Source organism: Fistularia commersonii, chromosome 17, assembly GCF_037954325.1.
Source record: "Fistularia commersonii isolate RoL2024-O1a breed Wild chromosome 17, RoL_Fcom_v1.0, whole genome shotgun sequence".
Taxonomy (NCBI): domain Eukaryota; kingdom Metazoa; phylum Chordata; class Actinopteri; order Syngnathiformes; family Fistulariidae; genus Fistularia; species Fistularia commersonii.
In genome coordinates, this window is record NC_141300.1 from 3,161,185 (window position 1) to 3,181,481 (window position 20,297).

At 38.6% G+C, this 20,297-nt stretch overlaps 1 protein-coding gene across 1 annotated transcript in view; it reads left to right on the forward strand.

Moving 5' to 3' along the window:
• Window positions 1-242: 242 nt before the first annotated feature.
• Window positions 243-20,297, forward strand: part of LOC147224785 (solute carrier family 66 member 2) — a 43,810-nt gene continuing 23,755 nt past the window's right edge. The window contains exons 1-3 of the mRNA XM_086163438.1: window positions 243-351; window positions 1,898-2,154; window positions 2,295-2,428. Coding sequence (XP_086019564.1) covers window positions 1,946-2,154; window positions 2,295-2,428 — 343 coding nt within the window. The 5' untranslated portion in view covers window positions 243-351; window positions 1,898-1,945. The remainder of the gene's footprint in view (window positions 352-1,897; window positions 2,155-2,294; window positions 2,429-20,297) is intronic.

Genomic DNA, 20,297 nt, shown 5'->3' on the forward strand with positions numbered 1-20,297 from the left:
GTGGGACATCGAGTTTTCGATGTCAAGCCAGTATAGTGGCTTTACTATATAAAATTATTACCCCCTCTCCTCCAACCCTCTGCGGGCAGAACAGTAACTCATACATTTCAGGAGAACCAGATTGCATTCATGCCAGTGCGTAGGTAAAAAAGTCGGTGTGATTATTATGCACATATGCCTGCCTGCGCGAGTTCGTCAGTCTTTTCCCGTGGGCGGGCCGAGGTCCAGTAGTTGTAGGTGGCGGTGCCTCCTCGACCTACCGCACCTCCGCCTGTCCTTCTTTGGAGAGCGAGGAGAAAAGTTGATTTAAAGAACGGACACAACTGATGAAGCTTGAAATTGCACGTGGAGGTTAGTATTTTTTTGTTAAAATGTACAATAATAGAGCAATGGGCGTGTTTCACCCCAAACTTTTAAAAACAACGCTTAAAAATGCCAAAATTAATATACATCATATTGCAACTCGATCGACACATTTAGACATGTTCACTACATGTTAATATCTTGGACTTGTGTTTGGGGTAAAAAAAGTTGTTTTATGCTCAGAACTTATTATTTTAAGTCTTTTGTGTCAAGTTTTGTTGTTTCTTGCAGCTGAGTTACCTAAAAGAGTAATACCTGGGATTACAGCAGCTATTTGAAATGGAAAGGGTATGTTTTATTGGTAATATATTAATTGACGGGTAAATAGTGCCTTAGTGCTCGCTTCTCAGATTAGGAATTTATTTTCTCATAAAGGTTTAAAATGCAGATCAGTTCGTCTTTTAGTTATATTATTCTTATTCATTCTGGATAAATTACTAAATCACTGGCGTTATCATCACAGTTATAATAACCTCTCAAGTATGATTGTGGACTTTTCATTCCACAAATCAAAGGGGTAACATTATACATAGCAAACTTGTCCTTGCAATACTCTAACCGCTCTCCAGGGCCACTGGCACACACTCGCCTGTGAATCAAATAATCTTCAAGTAAAAGCTTACTATCAACACTGAAAATGAATCTGCCAAATAATATAAAATATGTGAAGACATGAATCACTAAGCATGTCTGATTGTGAAAGTGATGTTCTCATACCTTCAGAGTGCTTGCCCAGACTTATACAGCTCTATTATTGTTGGGATTACAAATCTTACAAATCTTTGAATGCCAAATATAGGATTTCAGCTGACTCAATAGGATGGTTCTAGTATCTGCTGAATTTTGTAAACTTTACGTCTGAAGAACTTTCACTTTGACAGTCAGACATAGAGTTTGATTATTGTCCTTTTATTTCCTTGTTTTGGCAGCATATTAAGGATGTCCTACCCAGGTTAGTGGAGAAAAATCATTTTGATTGAAAAATCAAATTGAAAAATTTGTGTTCTGGTCAACAAATTGCAATTTTCATTATCTAAGAATGAAAGGTTATTATTTTTTTGCAAGACATATTTAAATATTATGATGTAATTTTTCCAAAGTCTGTATTAAAATTGTGAAGAAAATTATTTGTGGCATTATGGTAGAGGAATCGTCTTTGGAACTGAACAATCCTGGTTCAATTCCCAGCTCTTCCTAGTGTGTTGAGGTGTTGTTAAGCTCTGAGCCTCTAAGCCCCCCCCCCCTTGTGGACGGCAGCCAGCTGCTTATGGTTTATTCATGATGGGTTAATTGCAGAGAATGAATTTCTCCACGGGCATTAATAAAGGATAAATTATTATTTATTTTCTTTTGAATATTACATAGGCCCATAGTTCTTTCCTTAGTTATTTGATGAATTTCTAGCTTGACACATCCTATATTATTTAAATGTATCACCTAAGTATAGTTTACCACATTGTGTTATTGTAGGTTTGGGAATATTGTTCAGAAGTGACCTGGAACTGACCTGACCTGAGCATTTTGTGCTTTTCAGCAGCCATCTCTGAAGTCTCAAAACACTCCTTGATCTTGTCTCACTTTGATGGATGCAGAAGTAATACTGCCGCAGGACGACACAGACATCTTGTTGTCTGTGCTATCCTGGCTGGCATCCTGTGTCATGATATTTGGAGGAGCCCTGCCTTATGTGCCCCAGTACCAGGAGATTAAGAGGAGCAGCAATGCTAAGGGTTTTTCCACCAGGGTCTGCTTGGTTCTCCTCATAGCCAACATCCTGCGCATTTTCTTCTGGTGAGTAAGCTGATAAAAATGCTCACAGGATGTTTCTATTTATTCATCTATTCATTCATCCATCGATCAAACATTTCCTCTGATTCAAACTCTAAATTAAAACTTTTATATGCCATTACATTTTGGACACATCTTTGCAGGATTGGGAAACAGTTCGAAGTCACGTTGCTGCTCCAGAGTGTGGTAATGATCCTCACTACTTTTGTGATGCTCCATATCTGCTGCTCTGTCCAAAACACCAACTGTGCAACCTCTAAACAACACAGACTTTCAGGTAATCAGCTTTGTGCCAGTATTCTCCACACAGACAGAATGAATGCACAAAAAATGCTCTGACACAACAAAATAACTGCTATGTTGATTCATGTGTATTAAATGGCTTCAGTGTACATAGTTTTCTATTCAGTTGACCTTTCAGCATTTAGGTGCAAAATTCAGCGCTAATTGCCAAAATCGGGGGGTCATTGGAAAAAAATAAATGTCAGCATGCCCCCTGTCAGAATTCCTCCCATTTGTAATCATTTGTCATCTCTTTACACATTATTATTTCCTTATTTCCTAGATATGTCAATATTTTGTGTGTTTATATTTAGCCATAAAGTAATACAAATGGTTGGCAGATTTGAACTCTTGAAAGAATGTTGAGGGTATAAACTAGACCGGGAGCCAGAAAAGGATGACACATTTGAGCCAGTAAATGAATTATGAATAACAATATTTGGTGCGAATAAGAAATTATTTATTAGCCTTTTTTTCAAACAAACAAACACCATTTTTTTTCTGTAAAAAACAGAATCCAGTAGCTCCAGATCAGATCATTAAGTGAGAACTATGTGGTTCTGAAATAAAGCATGACCCAACTTGTTACGGAAAAGTTTTTTTTTCTTGGGATGGTGGGCCTCGTTTCTGGTTTCAGATAAGGGTGTACAGTTGGGGGGATGGTGGGGTATGGACAAGAATAGCTCAGAGCAATCTTTCATGTAGTCAAGGCCATGCTTCATATGTTCTTTCTGTTTTCTGCCTGCATTATTTCTTAATATGTGATTCTTTGTCCAATCTAAACTCACTCCAATTTTCCTACTGCGTCTTCCTCCGCTATTTATTAATCTTGCCTCCACATAGCTGCACTGCTACTATTTTTCCCCTCTTTCTCCTCATTCATTCATCCTTCATTTGCCCCCTTCATTTGTTCTTTTTATTCTGTTTCCATAAAATGCAAGAGTGCCAACTCCAAGACCTTCCATGACTCTGTCGTCCACTTCTTTCAACGTTACTGCTCTAAATTCACATCAAATCTGTCCCATGCAAATAGTTTATGATTTAAAGGTGAAACAGACAGAAACAACTTTATTACAGTTAACAGTGGCAATTGACAGGCTGACACATGAGATTTGACAGGAATTTCCATGGACCATGATGTTTGAAGATGACATTGTAACCTGTAGTGAGAGCAGGGACCAGGTTAAAGAAAATCTCGAGAGATGGAGGTATGCACTGGAATGGAGAGGAATGAAGGTTAGTCATGGCAAGGCAGATTATATGTGTATGAATGGCAGGTACCCAAGTGGAACAGGGAGCGGAAATAAAGAAGGTGGATGATATTAAGTACTTAAGGTCAGCAGTCCAGAGCAATTGAGAGTGTGGAAAAGAGGTTAAGAAATGTGTTATGGTTGGTTGGGTAGGGGGAGAAAAGTGTCTGGGGTACTATGGGATTGAAGCAAATCAGCCAGAATGAAAGGAGTGGTGTACAAGATAGTGGTGAGATTTAGCGATGCTGTATTGTTTGGAGACAGTGGCATTGAAGAAAAGACAGGAAGCAGAGCTGGAGGTAGCAGAGATGAAGACGATGAGGTTCTTTTTGTGACAAGGACGGACAGAAACAGGAATGACTATCAGAGGCAGAGGATGTTTGATGTTTTGGAGAAAAGGTCAGAGAAGCCAAACTGAGATGGTTTTTAGTCATCTGCCCCCTGTTCTTCTTTCCTTCCACATAAGTGACTAGATGATCTTCTGTCTGCCTGCGATGAGGCTCATGATTGAAACATTTATCGTGTGCTTGCTGTCCAGGTTTTCAAAAAAGAGCACAAGGATGTCAGTTTTAAGGTAATCATTAAATGTGTAAGTCTTGGATAACTTTAATCTTTTAGCTGCAGAAGTGTTCTTTGTGTGTTGAATTACACATGAATTTTAGCAATCTGGGTAGAGCAATGGCAGCTTTTCAGTAAAGGCGAATGTGCATGTATATGTGTATATGCATATATGTATATATGTGAATATATATATATGTCTATTTATAGATATACACACGTTTATATATGAATGTGTATAAATGTGTGTGTGTGTGTGCGTGCATGTATGTATGTATGTGTGTGTGTGTGTGTGTGTGTGCGTGTGCGTGCCTCATATTTACTTTGGAAGGCTTCGTTTAACCCTCATATTATGTTAAGGGTCAATTAAACTTTTTTCATGCAATACTTCATCAGGACCACCAGATGGTGTACCACAACTACAGTCAGCCGTTCTGATGTCAGGTCCCTCCTCTTTCCTTGATCTAATCTCACAAGCGCGTCACCCTGCGCACAAAATAAACAGACAAAAAAAGTTAATCAAAAGCTAGTATTGGGTTTCGACAATGAGTGGACTTCAAAATAACTTTTTAACTGAATTTAACTGAAATATAATACAGGATCCTCTATTACATTGGTAAGATTGGTAAAAAAGCGGCATAAAGATGGAATACAATATACAAACTGTACTAGCATCTCATCAGCTGAAGAAATAGCTGCGTCAGTTATTAATCTACTATTCAAGGCATCTGCACAAAAGTCTATTGGAATATAAATGAGGTAATAAGATATTAAAGCATTTGTTACCAATGAAGCAGGGCAATTAGGATGTTTTGTAACAGCTTGCACTATTTTGAATGGTAGTGGACAGTTAACAATAAACATGAATATTTTGGATTTGCCGCTTTTTGTCAAGAAATTATTTTTTCCCACAATGATGCCTCTTGTGCATTGTCTTATTAACTTTTGGGAGGGGAGAAACCTTTGTCATTTCCTATCTCTCCCAAAAATGTTTGTTCAATAAAGGAAGAAGATTAAATTAATTACAGCTCAGTTGAAGTATAATACTGGATTTTTCGCAGACGTATTTTGCATTTATCTCCAAAGTTGACCCAACACAGTCAAGAGTCATGTAACCATAGAGTGGTGCACTGCACCATATGATTAGACTTCCACTAACTGTTATCTGCAACTCTCAGGCAGCACTGCAGCGTGACAAATCGGGTATGAAAAAACTATGCATGCATATTTGGATTCACATGCAAACACACACAGACACAAAGACAAATGCTCTGCAACCCAGCAAGTTGCTGTTGTATATGAAAGAACATGGGAGAAGGTGCTTTGCCTAAATTTATATTTATATCATAAGTGTTATTAGTGGAACACCAGATAAATGTAGAGCTTTATTAGCAAATCAAACTAAGACAAGAAAGTGTGAGATAGTTTCCCTATGTTTATAGGATTAATTGAGCAAAATAAAACAAGTTAAGTAGAATGCCTCCTATGTTATAGTTTAATTTTTCGAGTGAGCTTTTTCCATATTTTTTGAGATTAAGTTGCTCATGAAATGTTTAAGAAAAAAGCGAGGGTTAAGTATTATATAGGTGAATTGCAATGTATTGCAAATGTCTCGGATGTTATATAGGTGTGTTGGTGTATGTTTGCCTGACCCTGCCAAATTACTTGAGTCAGTCAGTCTTGTTTGTCACATCACATCAGACTCCTATCAAATTAATGTCAGCTATTTGGCCTAAAAGGTGTGCATTTGTGCATTCGCGTGTTTATACTCGTCTATTACATGCATATGTTAAAGTTCACTGTGGGGAGCATCTCCGCTTGCTTTGCATAATTTTTATTGCTTATATACATAACTGTGAGCGAGGGGTGGGGGTGGGGGGTATTTACAGTTTATTGAGAGGTGCCAGAAGAGTGATGGGAAAATGGAAAGAATACAATTATGAGTTGATGAATGAAGGAAATGTGAGATTGAAAGGTGGAAGAGGTGACTATTGTGGACCAAGAAGCAGCAGCGATTATCAAAGGTGAAGTCAGGAGGGTGTTTAAGAGGATGAAGAGTGGAAAAGCAGTCGGTCCTGATGATGTACCTGTGGAGGTAGGAAAGTGACCAGGAGATGCAGTAGTATAGTTACCAACTAGATTATTCAACAGGACCTAACAAAATACACATCAGTGGCCTAAATGACTATAGACCAGTAGTACTAGCATCAGCTCAGTTGTGTTTTGAGAGGCTTGTCTTAGCACATGTTGAAGCAGCAATCCTACCCTCCCTTGATCAACACCAATTTGCATAAAGGGCCAAACAGGTCAACAGAGGATACTATTAACACCACATTGCACTCAGTATTGACTCACCTGAAACACCCAGGCCCATGTGCAAGAATTCTGTTTGCAGACAATCATCCCTAGCAGTCCTGTAAATAAGCTACTCGAACCAGGACCTGCTAGGAGCACAAACAGATGGATCTAGGAGGTCTTCTAAGACTGTCCCCTAAACCAGGGGTCAGGAACCTATGGCTTGCGAGCCATATATGGTTCTTCTGGTGATGCCATATGGCTCCCAGACAATTTTGAGTTGAAAAAGAAAAAATCAGTTTGGAACTGATTTTAAAATACCTGTGATATTTCTTCATAATAATTTTAGGGTTAGATGGAGAAAGTTGATTCGCTGTGGCGACCCCTGAAGGGAAAAGCCAAAAGAAGAAGAAGACTTCTTCATAATACTATGTCATTTTAAAGTAAACAGAAATTAGTTTTGAAGATACATTTCATGGGTCACCTGTCGGTCGGGTTGGGAACCATTGGCTTCCGAGCACGTCTGGGTCATTGTAAAGGTGAAGAAATTAATTTTATCAAACAGCCAACTACTTTGTCCGCATCAACCCTCATAACGGAAAAGATGGCGGCAAAGAAAAAAAAAGACGATGATTACCGTGCATTCCAGGCTGCGTGGACAGAGGAATTTGCATTTGGATCTGCGGTATGTCTAATATGCTATGATAAAATTGCATAGATGAAACGGTCAAATATAAAGCGGCACTTCGAGCAAATCCATGCAGCACCAGAGGTCGCATTAAAAGTAAGACGTATTTCATTTTTTGTGTGTTAAAAATACTACATGGCTCTCGATGAAATATATCAAGAAATATTTAGCTTTTGTGGCTCTCCCAGTGAAAAAGGTTCCCAACCCCTGGACTGAACTATTATACAACACTAACAAAATTATCAAAAACGCGGATGATACAACAGTGGAGGGACTGATTCAAGATGATGATGAAGTCCCCAATCTCACAGTTTGGTGCCTTAAAAAGAGCCTGCCACTGAACTCTAACAAAACGAAAGAACTGATATTGGACTTCAGGAGGAGGATCGTGGAGGATCCCAGGCACACACATCTCCCAGGACCTCTCACGGACCTCAAACACCAATGCTTTTGTAAAGAAGGCACAGCAGAAACTCTATTTGCTGAGGTTTTTAAAGTGGTCACCCTCTCTTGAGAACTGCTGCTGTCTTTCTATAGATGCTCTGTAAAAAGAATCCACCGCATCCTGGTGAGGTTTGCGTACTGCACCAAGGCTGACAAAAGACACAAAACTGTATAAACACACACAATTAAACCATTAACACAATTATATCACACCACAAAAGACAAAAAAAGATGGTAAAAAAGAAACAGTTTCATTCAAGATACTGTTGCTTGCTTTTCGACTTGCATTTCTGAAGAAGAAGAAGAAGAAGAAGAAGCTTGATATTACTTTTCTTTACTGCAACCACTTTTCTTGACTAGCCTCTGCGCTACCCTTTCAGAAAAAATATCTTTAAAATTACATTTCTGCTTGAGGTAAACTTGATGAATCATAATAAACGTGTTGTATCTTTGTGCTATGCTACACCGTTTCACAGCCTTCATTTTATTGTAGTTCACACTATGTTGCTTTTGTTAGCACACCTTAAAGCAGGAAATAATGTTAACAATTGTACTTTTAAGATTTCTTCTTTCATTATTTGCATGCTTAGCTCTGCTTAAAGAAGATTTAAGACACTGCAAATTAGATCACTCTTTATTTAGTTCAAGTTCTGATTGATAGATTGGGTTTAACCTTGAGTAAAAAGCTCCAGTTGATTTTCATCGTGGAGTGTCAGGGTTGCACAGAGCTTAGCGCTGCCTGCTTTGGCCCAGTGACAGCTGAGATAGGCTTCAGCATCCCCACGACCCTTAGTGTAGGAAAAGCGTTAGGCGGTGGATGGATGGACTTACAATGGTGCATTTGCTATTATTTACATTTGTCTTTCCTAGCTGAGGCTATCAGACTTTTTAATTCCTCTTCCCTCAGCCGCAGGGAATCTTCAAATCTTTGTACTTAAGACCTTAAAACACTTGATAGACTTGATAGCCTTAACCTTGACCATTTATATTTTATTGTATTCCTTCTTCTCCCTCCTTCCTACTATTATCTATTATTGTTATGTTTTTGCTTGAAACTCTGGCACAACAATTTCCTTCGGGACAAATAAAGTTGTTCTTATCTTATCTTATCTTATCTTAGCTTAGCTTAGCTTAGCTTATCTTATCTTACACTTGTACAGAGACACTCTGTGTGAACAGCTTTCTTTAGACTCCAGCTCTTCTCAGAGTCAATGTGTGTTAATCTTTGGCGCCACAATGTCAAGCATGCAATATGATAAATATTAGATGCTGTAGGGTTTAAACGTATTATTCCCTTTGGATGAAACTGAAAACAACAAGGGCTCAAGCCTCTGCTGATTTTCTCATGACCGACCCAGTCTGGAGGAATATAATAGAATTAAATCATACAGCTCTGTGTAAATTTGTAATAAGTTGAGGCATGGCTAATTCGTCTGCTGTTATTTTAAATCACACTACATCATCACTGCATCAGACATGTTTTTCAGAGGGATTTTCTTCATAGCATGATAGAAAATAGAGGGCTGAATTTCTACATATGTCTTTCCTAAATTCCTCTGCCGTTTCTTCCGTTTCTTCAACTTTTCATGTTTGAAAAATTTGAAGCGTATCTAATGAAAGGATTAGATTTCCTTGTGTAAGTCAAAACAGTTGGCATTACTGTTAAAGAGTCATCTAATTACCAGAGAGACCCAAAGGTCTTGCGATGGCTCAGAAAACTGTCAAACTGTTCAACTCTTTGAAGAAATACATATGGCAATTTTTGTCATCGCTTGTTTAACGGATTCCCCAAGAACATCTCTGGTGATTTGATACGGCAGCTCCTGGCATCGAAAACTTGAGGAGGGGCCCAGTCCGAGATGGGCGGCCTGGAGGAGGCGCTGGCATGAATGAACCAGCAACCAGTGAGGCTAAGATTCTCCTTTTCAAGGAGATTGCCCGTAATTTATGATAAGTAGATACAAGTAGACCTGTTATACTGTACTCGCATTTCCTTTATTTTGTGCACCCCTCAGCTTGGACTTCTGGGAGTAACTTTGCTCAAGCAATAGTCTGGGACTGAGAGTAGGGACTTTGAATAGTGGGACGATGACAGCTAAAGCTAGAGAGTTGGATGACATGATGCAGAGGAGGAAGGTCAATATACTGTGAGCCCAGGGGACCAGGTGGGAAGGTAGCGAGGCTTTCATTTTCCACAATCATCAGCTCTTCTAAGTACTCTTTCCATCTTCCCATCACTCTTCTGGCATCTATCCATACGTTTCCTTTTCTATCCTTAATCATCCGAGCCTGCTGTACATCCTTTCCATCTCTAGCTCTGTTTTGCCAACCTGTATAAATAATTATCTCCCTCCCTTCAAGTCAGCGTATGCCCTTTGTTTTGCCTTTGCTACCTCTGTCCTTGCCTTACGCTGTATCTCCCTGTACTCCTGTCTTTTCTCTTCAGTCCCCTCAGTATCCCACTTCTTCTTTTCTAACCACTTTCTATGTATACACTCCCGCACTTCATTCCCCCACCAAGTCTCTTTATCTACTCTCCTTTCAGATGATACACCAAGTACTCTCCTACCTGTCTCCCAGTCACATTAGCTGTAGTTGTCTAGTCATCTGGAAGCTCTTACTGGCTACCCAGAGCCTTTCTCAGCTCCTTCCTGAAAACCATACAACACTCCTCCCTTTTCAGCTCCCACCACTTTTGTCCTCTCCTCTGTCTTTGTCTTCTTGATCTTCTTTGTCAACAGAGTCATCCTACAAACCACCACCCTATGCTGTCTGGCTACAATCTCACCTACCACTACTTCGCAGTCACTGATCTCTTTCAGGTTACCTTGATGTCGTCTGCCTGTGCGGTCCGACCTCTGCTCTTATATGTTACCCCTATATTCCTGTCTTGTCTGGAAAAAGTGTTCACTTCAGCCATTTCTATCCTTATTCCAAAGTCTACCACAATCTGTCCCTCTGCGTTCCTATCCCAGATACCAAACCAATCTATCACCTATTCATCACATCCACTGCCTGAACAAACATGTCCATTGAAGTCTGCACCAATTACTACTCTCTCATCTCTGGGTATATTTTGCATTCCTTCATGTAACTCATTCCAGAACTTCTCCTTCTCCTTTACTCACATCCCACCTATGGGGCATAGCCACTAACAACATTGTGCATCACACCTTCAATTTCCAGTTTCAGACTCATAAGTCTATCTGACATTATTTTCACCTCCCGAACATTCCTAACAATCTCCTCCTTTAAGCTAACTCCTACTCTACTCCCTTTTTCTTCCTGTCAGTACCATGATAGTACAACTTAAAATCTGCTCCTAAGCTTCTAGCCTTACTACCTTTCCACCCAGTCTCCTGGATACACATTATATCCACCTTCCTTCTCTGCATCATGTCAACCAACTCTACTCTCAGTCCCAGAGTCTTGCCTTTCCTTTTGTCTCTCTGTTTCTGAATATGCCTTCCTCCTCTCCAACCCACAGTAGCCCAATTTCCACTGGTACCCTGTCAGTCATCGGTACCAATAGCGGTCGTTGTTAACCCAGGCCTCGACCAATCCGGTATGAGATTGTTAGGTTTGATTTGCGTGTTTGGTTTTGGCAAAAGTTTCATGGCGGATGCCCTCCCTGACCCAACCCTCTGCATTTAGTCGGGCTCAGGGATACACTGGCCTGTCCTACCCTGAGGCTGCATTACCATTTGTAATTTAGATTACAATTAACAGATCCAGTTGCTGACACAATGTTAGTGGCTGGTTTGTTCCGCAGCTAAAGAAGGAGTTTGCAAAATAGTAGATAGTTTAAGAAGTCCAAAACAAAAAACATTTTTCCACATAAATTTATATTCTAAGAGAGTAACCATGTATAGATGTTTTTCACCACCACATAAGGCTTTTTACTACATGTAAATGCAGTAAAAACACACATAAATACATGCTTAGGAAGGTCAATTGACACTTTATCTGAATAGCAACTTTTAATCAGGTGCTATTGTGCTAATTAATGATAGCTCTGACTGGGAGACAAAGTCATTTTTCCTCAATTAAGGAGATGAGCGTCTTGTGGGTTTGTTTGTGTGCATGTGTGTGTGTGTGTGTGTTTATAAGCATGTCTCTTTGTGTTTCTATGCATTCCTCATGCAGAAAATTACACAGCTATTTTCTATGTAAATTTATGTACGTGGTTGCTGACAACTATGTGCAACCAATAGTGTTTTTCTCTGTCTGCAATTCAAGTTCTTAAAGGAATGTTTTTGTCTTTTTTGAACCAAGGATTCACAATGCTTTGCAAATATTCGTCATTTTACAATTATTTTCATTCTATATTGAATCCTAAAGCTAACGTTGCTGTTCATTCATTGTCAAATCTTTCAGCGCCTGATGGACTTGATTTTCTGGGAGATTTCTTCAGTTCCAAAAGACTGTGAGGAGTTTTCGGTAGGGATTAGGAGTTGGGCTAAGTTTAGATGGCTTGTTATGTTACTGGGTGATTATTTTTTGCACTAGGTGGACTGAGATTGTTGTTAATGTGGGCGTTGTTCGGGGGAATTAAGGGATTTGACTAAGGGTCACCTGAGTTAGAATTTTAAACCTGGTTTTGGTTTTGGATCTCTCTGTTTGGTTTGGGGTGTGTCAATGGATCTGGTGTGTTTGTTGATATGTCAGTGTTATACTGACTGTGTGAAAGGTTACTTACAGGTCCCCTCTTCTGTTCCGATGCAGATTTTCTCTTTTGACAGGGATGGCTTCTTTGAATTCCTCTCAAACTATCTGTCGCTGGCCAGAATGCAGACATTGCTGTCTTCTAATCTAGGTACAAACTCCGTTCAAACAGATACTCTAAAACAGGAGAGTCACCACTTCCGGACAAGATACTGCAGCTCACCTACACCTGAAGGGCAGGATTTACAATGACCTGGGTGAATGAGAACCTCCCTTGACACTATTGCTTAAAAGCTGAAAAACTCACGAATAACACTATTTTGCATCAATCACATATGTACTTTCGGAACAGTGGTTAGTACTTATACCATACAACACGAAGGACCATCTGAGCAACCTGGTCTGATTCTGACAGGGGACATTCCTGCATGGAGTTTGCATGTTCTCCTGTGTCTGCATGGGTTTCGTCTGGGTTCTACAGTTTCCCCCGAAAACATGCATCAGGTTAATTGGGATAATCGCCCAATGTAAATAAGGTCGTGCATGGTTGTCTTGTCTCTATAAGTGACTCTACGATTGACTGGTGACAAGTCCACGTCGGCAACTGGGATAGGCTATAGAATCTTCCGTAATCCTAAGGAGGATAATTGATGGATAGACAAGTGTTCTTTAAACCATTCTTCAGGAGTCAAGGTTAATATACATAAAAAGAGTACCAACCAGAATGAAAGATAAGATCCACAAGATAGTGGAGATCAGCGATGCTATATGTGCAGTGGCACTGACAAAAATACAGGAGGCAGAGCTGGAGGTAGCAGCGATGATGTTCAGGCTCTCTTTGGAAGTGACAAGGATGGATAGGATCAGGAATGAGTCCATCTGAGGGACAGCACATGTTACATGATAGTGTCAGGGATGCCAAACTGAGATTAGAAATGGTAAACTAGTATATCTATACAAACCCCAGTCCCAATGAAGTTGGGACGTTGTGTAAAACATAGATGAAAACAGAATACTTTGATTTGCAAATGATTTTCACTCAATATTCAGTTGAATACACTATAAAGACAAAATATTTAATATTAAAATTGTTCCATTTGACGTTTTTTTGCAATTACTCATTCATTAATGAATTTGATGCCTGCAACACATTCCAAAAGAGTTGTCATTTTTACAATTTTTACATCACTTTTACTTTTAACGCACTCAATAAGCATTTTGGAACTGAGGACCGTAGTTGTTTAAGCTTTTTAAATGGAATGCTTTCCCATTGTTGCTTCATGTACAACTTCATATGCTCAACAGTCTGGGGTCTCTGTTGTTGTATTTTGCGCTTCATAATGCACCACACACTTTTAATAGGAGAAAAATCTGGACTGCAGGTCCGACAGTCAAGTACCCGCAATCTTTAACTTCCAAGCCATACTGTTAGAATGTGTACAGAATGTGACCTGGCATTGTTTTGCTAACATAAGCAGGGATGGTGCTGAAAAAGATGCCTCTTAGAACACAGCATATTCTTCCAAAATCTGTATGTATCTTTCAGCATTGGTTCCTTAACAGATGTGCAAGTTTCCCATGACCTGGTCACTAACACACCCCCATATACCGTCCCAGACGCTGGCTTTTGAACTTTGTGATAATAACAATTCAGGTTGGTCCTTTGCTTCAGAGGACATGACGTAAATTATTTCCAAAAACAGTTTGAAATGTAGACTCATGAGGTCACAGCACACTTTTCCAATTCGCCTCAGTCCATTTCAGATGAGCTTGGGGCCAGAGAAGCCGGTGGTGTTTCTGAGTATTGTTTATGTATGGCTTTCGCAGTGCATGGTACAGTTTTATGGTTTCCTGAAGGGTACCTGAGCCCATGTGGCAATATCCTTTTCACAAAGATGCTGTTTTTTAATGCAGAACTGTCTGAGGTATCATAGGTCACAGGCATTCAATATTGGTTTTCGGCCGTGCCGCCTGCACACAGAGATTTCTCCAGATTCTCTGAATATTTTGATGATATTATGGACTGTAGATAAATAAATTCCTTGCGATTGCGAAAATGTTGTTAAACTGTTGGACTATTTGCTCATGCAGTTGTTCACAAAGTGGTGAGCATGCTTTGCTTGAGAACAACAGAGCCTTTCAGAGATGCTCCTTTTATACCCAATACAACACTCACCTGTTTTCAATTCACCTGTAGAATGTTCCAAACAGGTGTTTTTGAGCATTCCTCAACTTCCCCAGTCCTTTGTTGCCTCTGTCCAACCTTTTTTAGAATGTTATATAGGCATCAAATTCAAAATGACTGACTAGTCCCTCAGTTAACATCAATTTGAACATTGAATATAATGTACTTGAAGTGTATTCAACTGAATATAGGTTAAATTTGATTTGCAAATCATTGCATTCTGTTTTTATTTACCTATTACATTGAATTGGGGTTGGTATACAGTACTTGCTGTATATATACACATATATTTATATATATATATATATATATATAATTATATATATGTGTGTGTGTATGTATATATATATGCATAAATATATATAATTATATATATGTGTGTGTGTATGTATATGTATATATATGTATACGTATGTATATATGTATACATATATACACATATATGTATACATAGATATATATATGCATATATATACGCATATATATACGCTTATATATATACGCTTATATATATATGTATATATACATATATATATATATATGTATATATTAGACACACGCATACAGAGCATATACACAACTGTCTCTTACAATTAAAATTTTGTGATAAAATTCTTTATCTTCTGTAATGCAATTACAAAAACAAATATGTCATACATTCTGGATTCATTACAGATCAACTGAAATATTGCAAGCCTTTTATCATTTTAATATTGCTGATTATGGCTTACATCTTAAGAAAACTCAAAGAGCCTATCTCAAAATATTAGAATATCATGAAAAAGTAATTTTTGTGTTTTTAATTGCATTGCAGAAGATAAAGAACTTTATCACAATATTCTAATTTTCTGAGACAGTCCTGTACATAGACAAAGGTATATGTAGATTGACTTTGTTTTTTCAGATACCATTGTTATACAAGTTAATCCCAACTGTCTGTAAAGGAAATTTGGGCTGATAACAAGTAGTAGATGAGAGCAGGGACATCCAGATAAAGACGACAAGGCTCTTAACATTTTTTTGGTCTAATATTGTGGACAAACTATCAATTGTAAGCTTTCATCTTACCCTGTTAAGCAGGTACAGTATATCAAGCAAATGTATTGTAATTTGAAAACTAAGAAGCATCGTTTGGACTATTATTAGCACTGCATTAACATGTTATAATGAATCGAACTTTTTCAATCAAGCCATTATTAGAAAAATGTAACTGTGTCTGCGTGTATTATAAAATGTTGGCTATTGGCCAGTGATTAATAGTTCATGTGTTGTTTCAACATAGCCATCGACATCCAAGGAAATATATTCAAGACCCATGCTTTGTAGTAGACCGATTGTCGTTAATTGAAAGCAGTTTTCACAAATGATTACTTTTGTGCATGATATAATGGGACTGCAGGGTATGATGACATATCTGTTAAGGGTTGAAAGCAACCAACTTAACCTCGCAGAAGAATGACGTTAAATGTATGAATAACCAATTTAATTTGATTTCATATGACAATTAGCCTCACCATATAAGGAGAATGTTGAATAATTAGAACATTTAATAGTTAAAGAGGTTACTTGATAAGCATCATTAGTATTATGATTGAAAGGCTCAATAACTTGTAAGCAGGGATAGACTGATTTACCATTTTCTGAAAAATTGCACGTGCAAGTCGTCACTACAGATATCACAACTGTGATCTCAAGCTCACGTTAGATGAAATGTAAAATTGATGACTGGTTGTCTTCATGACGAAACAAGAGAAGGACTAATGTTATTGTTCAAAAGAGTCATCTGTAATGGTTTGAGAAGTGGTTTTATTCACAGCAGGGGAAACTTTTATTACTGTGAAAGGATGATTAATGCTAAGAAGCACATGCAGGTGTTGCCTGTCTGTCTGTCTGTCCGGATGTGAATGTATCTGCTTTTAAAGTAGCAGCAATGATGCACTCTTTCAAAGTAGCAGTGGGGATGCAGTTCCGTTTGTGCTCGGTTTTCTTCAACTTTTTAGTTTGAAACCACATTACTCACAGCACATTTGCATATTGTCTTTTCTATGCCGTTGGTATAAGAAAGTATATGAGGCAGACCGAATGAGTCAAATCTGACAAGCATATTGTAGTTCATCATATCACCTTCTCTTCTGTCCTACATACTCTTCTAGCATGTGTCAGGATGTTCAGAGTATTCCAGTGATCCACTAATTGAATTCTGCCCTCTCGATTCATCTACTCACTCATCGTCAGCACCATGGTCCTATCAACCTACAGTACCTCTGTGAGATATGCTTTTGTTACAGCTCAGGCCCTCGGGACCAAGGAGCAGCAGATATAGTTAAAGCAAGATGACAATAATCTACAGTATGACAGCAACTTCAATTTCTATGCTTTTCGGCTTTTCCCCTCAGGGGTCGTCAAAGCAAATCAACCTCCTTTAACTATCCATATTCTCTGTGTCCTTTGCTCTCACACCAACTAACTTCATGTCTTCTTTCATTACATCCAAAAAGCCTCTCAGTTCCAACCTCATCGTCCGTCTACCAACATATTCACTAGCCTGCCACTGTACATGATGAAACCATCAGTCTGGCCTCTCTGACTTTATCTCCAAAACATTTAACATGTGCTGTTCCTCTGATGGACTCATTCCTGATCCTTTTCATCCTAGTCACTCCCAAAGGGAACTTCGATGTCATCCTACCTTCGCTCTGCTTCCTGTCTCTTCCTCAATGCCACTGTCTCTAAACTATACAGCATCGTTGATCTCACCACTATCTTGTATACTTTTCCTTTCATTCGGGCTGATATCACACATTACTCTTAACACTTTTTTCCAGCCATTCAAATCAGCCTGAATGTATTTCTTCACCTCTTGTCCACCCTCTCCATTTTGCCAATCTGTTGACCTTAAGTACTTGAAATCCTTTCTTTGGATCCACTCCCTGTAACCTTGCGATTCCACTTTGGTTCCTCTCAGTCACGCACCTACAGTATATTCCGTTTTGCCGAGACAAACCTTTATTCCACTGCGAACTTTATTCTCCGCTTCTTGCCTTATGACAGCTGGGATAGGCTCTAGCATCCCCCCGATAGATGGATGGATTTAGCCTCACAACAAGAGGTGTATAAGAGATGGTTTTGATCAAAATGAAATCTGCCCAGAACCAGTATTTTTTTGTCCATTCAAATTAAACACGTTCATAAAATTGACCACCTGCTGACACCAGACACATGCTTGTCAAGAAGTTAATCATTGTCAATCAAAATGAGAAGGATGTGCATTAAATATGACAATTACACTGCCTGTATTTTTCCATGAAGTGCAATTCATTGAATTATGTTGTTTTTAAATTGACTAGATATCATATATTAGATGATAGATATAATTTGCACCGTATGACAAAACAGACATTATGAATTCTTATGTATGCGGCTTACTAAAAATAGCATTGTTGTAAACTGTCACAAGAGGGGTTATCATTTTGTTTATATTCCTTCAAGTAAACAGGTAAGTTGAATGTTTCCATAAGATCCAAGTTATTACTTTTTCCTCGTCAAATGAATAACAGTTAACATTATTGCAAGTTGTAGTAAAAGAAATAAACACATAGATTTGATCAATTAGTCAGCTGTCCCTCAATATTTGTATATATTTAGAAATTGTGAAAATATATAGGGTATAGTTTTGGTTGTCTCGCATATTTGGTTTTGGCAAAAGTTTTACGCCGGATGCCCTTCCTGCCGCAACCCTCTGCATTTATCCGGGCTTGGGACCGGCACAGGGAGACACTGCTCCGTGCCCCCCCAAGGCAGGCTTGGAGAGGCACGGGCCAGTGCCGCCCTGAAGCTGCATTCGTGAAAATATATAGGGTAAACATCAGAATTTGCTAGAACTTGATTTGCTTCACAAAAATCACACTTTCAAAACCAGATCTGTCTATCCACACACTCAGCTCATAAGGCTGTGAGAGGACATCAACTCCAGTATTAGATTAGCATGGTGATAAAGATAGTTTCTTATGTTGACAGTCAGTTATGGGGACAAATTGCAAAATGAATATCTATTTTCCACAGTTTTAGAAAAAATATTCTAGCATTATTAAGTAATGAAAACGACTCCTCTGAGGTTTGATTTGCCCAATTTGCTAAGCCGTGTGGGTATGCACTACATGATAAATCAAACTAGAAGATTCATACAGTTCCGCATCTGTGCCATTCTACTAGATGATGTACAGTGCTGAGCTAGCATATGTCGAAGCTTTTTAGCTGTCAGTTTGCATATTAGTGAGTGCTCCCTCATCTCATGATTCCTCTGTCAACGTAGCCTGATGGAAAAATGCCATTAGTTTTCTGACTAATGGCTACTCATTCCGGACTCTTTGCTTCTCTGTGGGTCTGTCAATGAATATCCTGGCTTGAGTGAAATTATCTTTTTGTTGCTGACACCATTCCACCTCATTTACACCTCTTGACACTGCCACCAGGATGAATTCACAACTGATGAAACCGGCACAGACACTAACTAACATATGCGTGTAAGTGACTAATTTTCCTCATGTGAGCATCTTTACTTCACAAAGTAACCGCAGATACAGTTATTAATGCCGACTAGGTGTCTTTTGGCTGTAAAAGTAACTGAATTGTTTGATCTTCAATTTGGGGTGTGTGTGTGTGTGTGTGTGTGTGTGTGTGTGTGTGTGTGTGTGTGTGTGTGTGTGTGTGTGTGTGTGTGTGTGTGTGTGTGTGTGTGTGTGTGTGTGTGTGTGTGTAGTGATGGAAGAGGCTTTTTAGTCTGCAAGGTAGATGCTAAAAGGAACTGAAACACTAAGTGAAAGGAAGATAAGATATGTTTGATAAGTTTAGGGGAATAAGGGTTTGAAATTATGCACAATGAGAGAGGAAAAAAAAAAATCAAGATTTAAGACTTATTACACAGAGTGCAACGATATTTAGAGATAGCAGCTCTCAAGTTCGGTGGAATCAAAAACAGACAAAAACAACCTTAAAAAGCCGGGAACAGCACAACAATACCAGCATCTCTGGGTAATATATATATATATATATATATATATATATATATATATGTATGTATGTATGTATGTATGTATGTATGTATGTGTGTATATATATATGTATGTATATATATGTATATGTATATATACACATATATATGTATATGTACATGTATATGTATATTTGATATGTATAGATATATTTAATATGTGTTTGTGTGTGTGTGTGTGTGTGTGTGTATATATATATATATATATATATATATATATATATATATATATATATATATGTATGTATATATATGTATATTTATTTTAGACTTTTGGAAATTTTTTTGGTAATTTTTTCTAAGCAGAGCAGCCTGGCATAGCTCCCTTGATGTTCCAGATGGGTGAGTGTAGACTGAAGGGCTGAAGCAAGGTCGTCTTTATTGGATCTATTTGCCCTGCATGCAAACTGGTAAAATGTGGGTGGCAGGCTTGTTGTGATGTAACTCCTGATCATTTTCTCAAAGCTCTTCATAATAATGGGTTGACATTGCTGACAATGGTGACATTGGTCTTTTTTGATGGGGGCGATGATGGTGGAGGACTTCAGGCAGTGTGGAACTGAGTACTGGGCAAGGGACTGGTTGAATAAGCTGGCAAATACACCCTCCAGCTGGTCGGTGCAGTCTCTCCGAACCTTACCAGTTACTCCATCCAGTCCGGCAGCTTTGCAGGGCTTCACTGATCACTGTCTCTGTAAGGATTTGGACTGTAAGGACTGTAAAGATTTG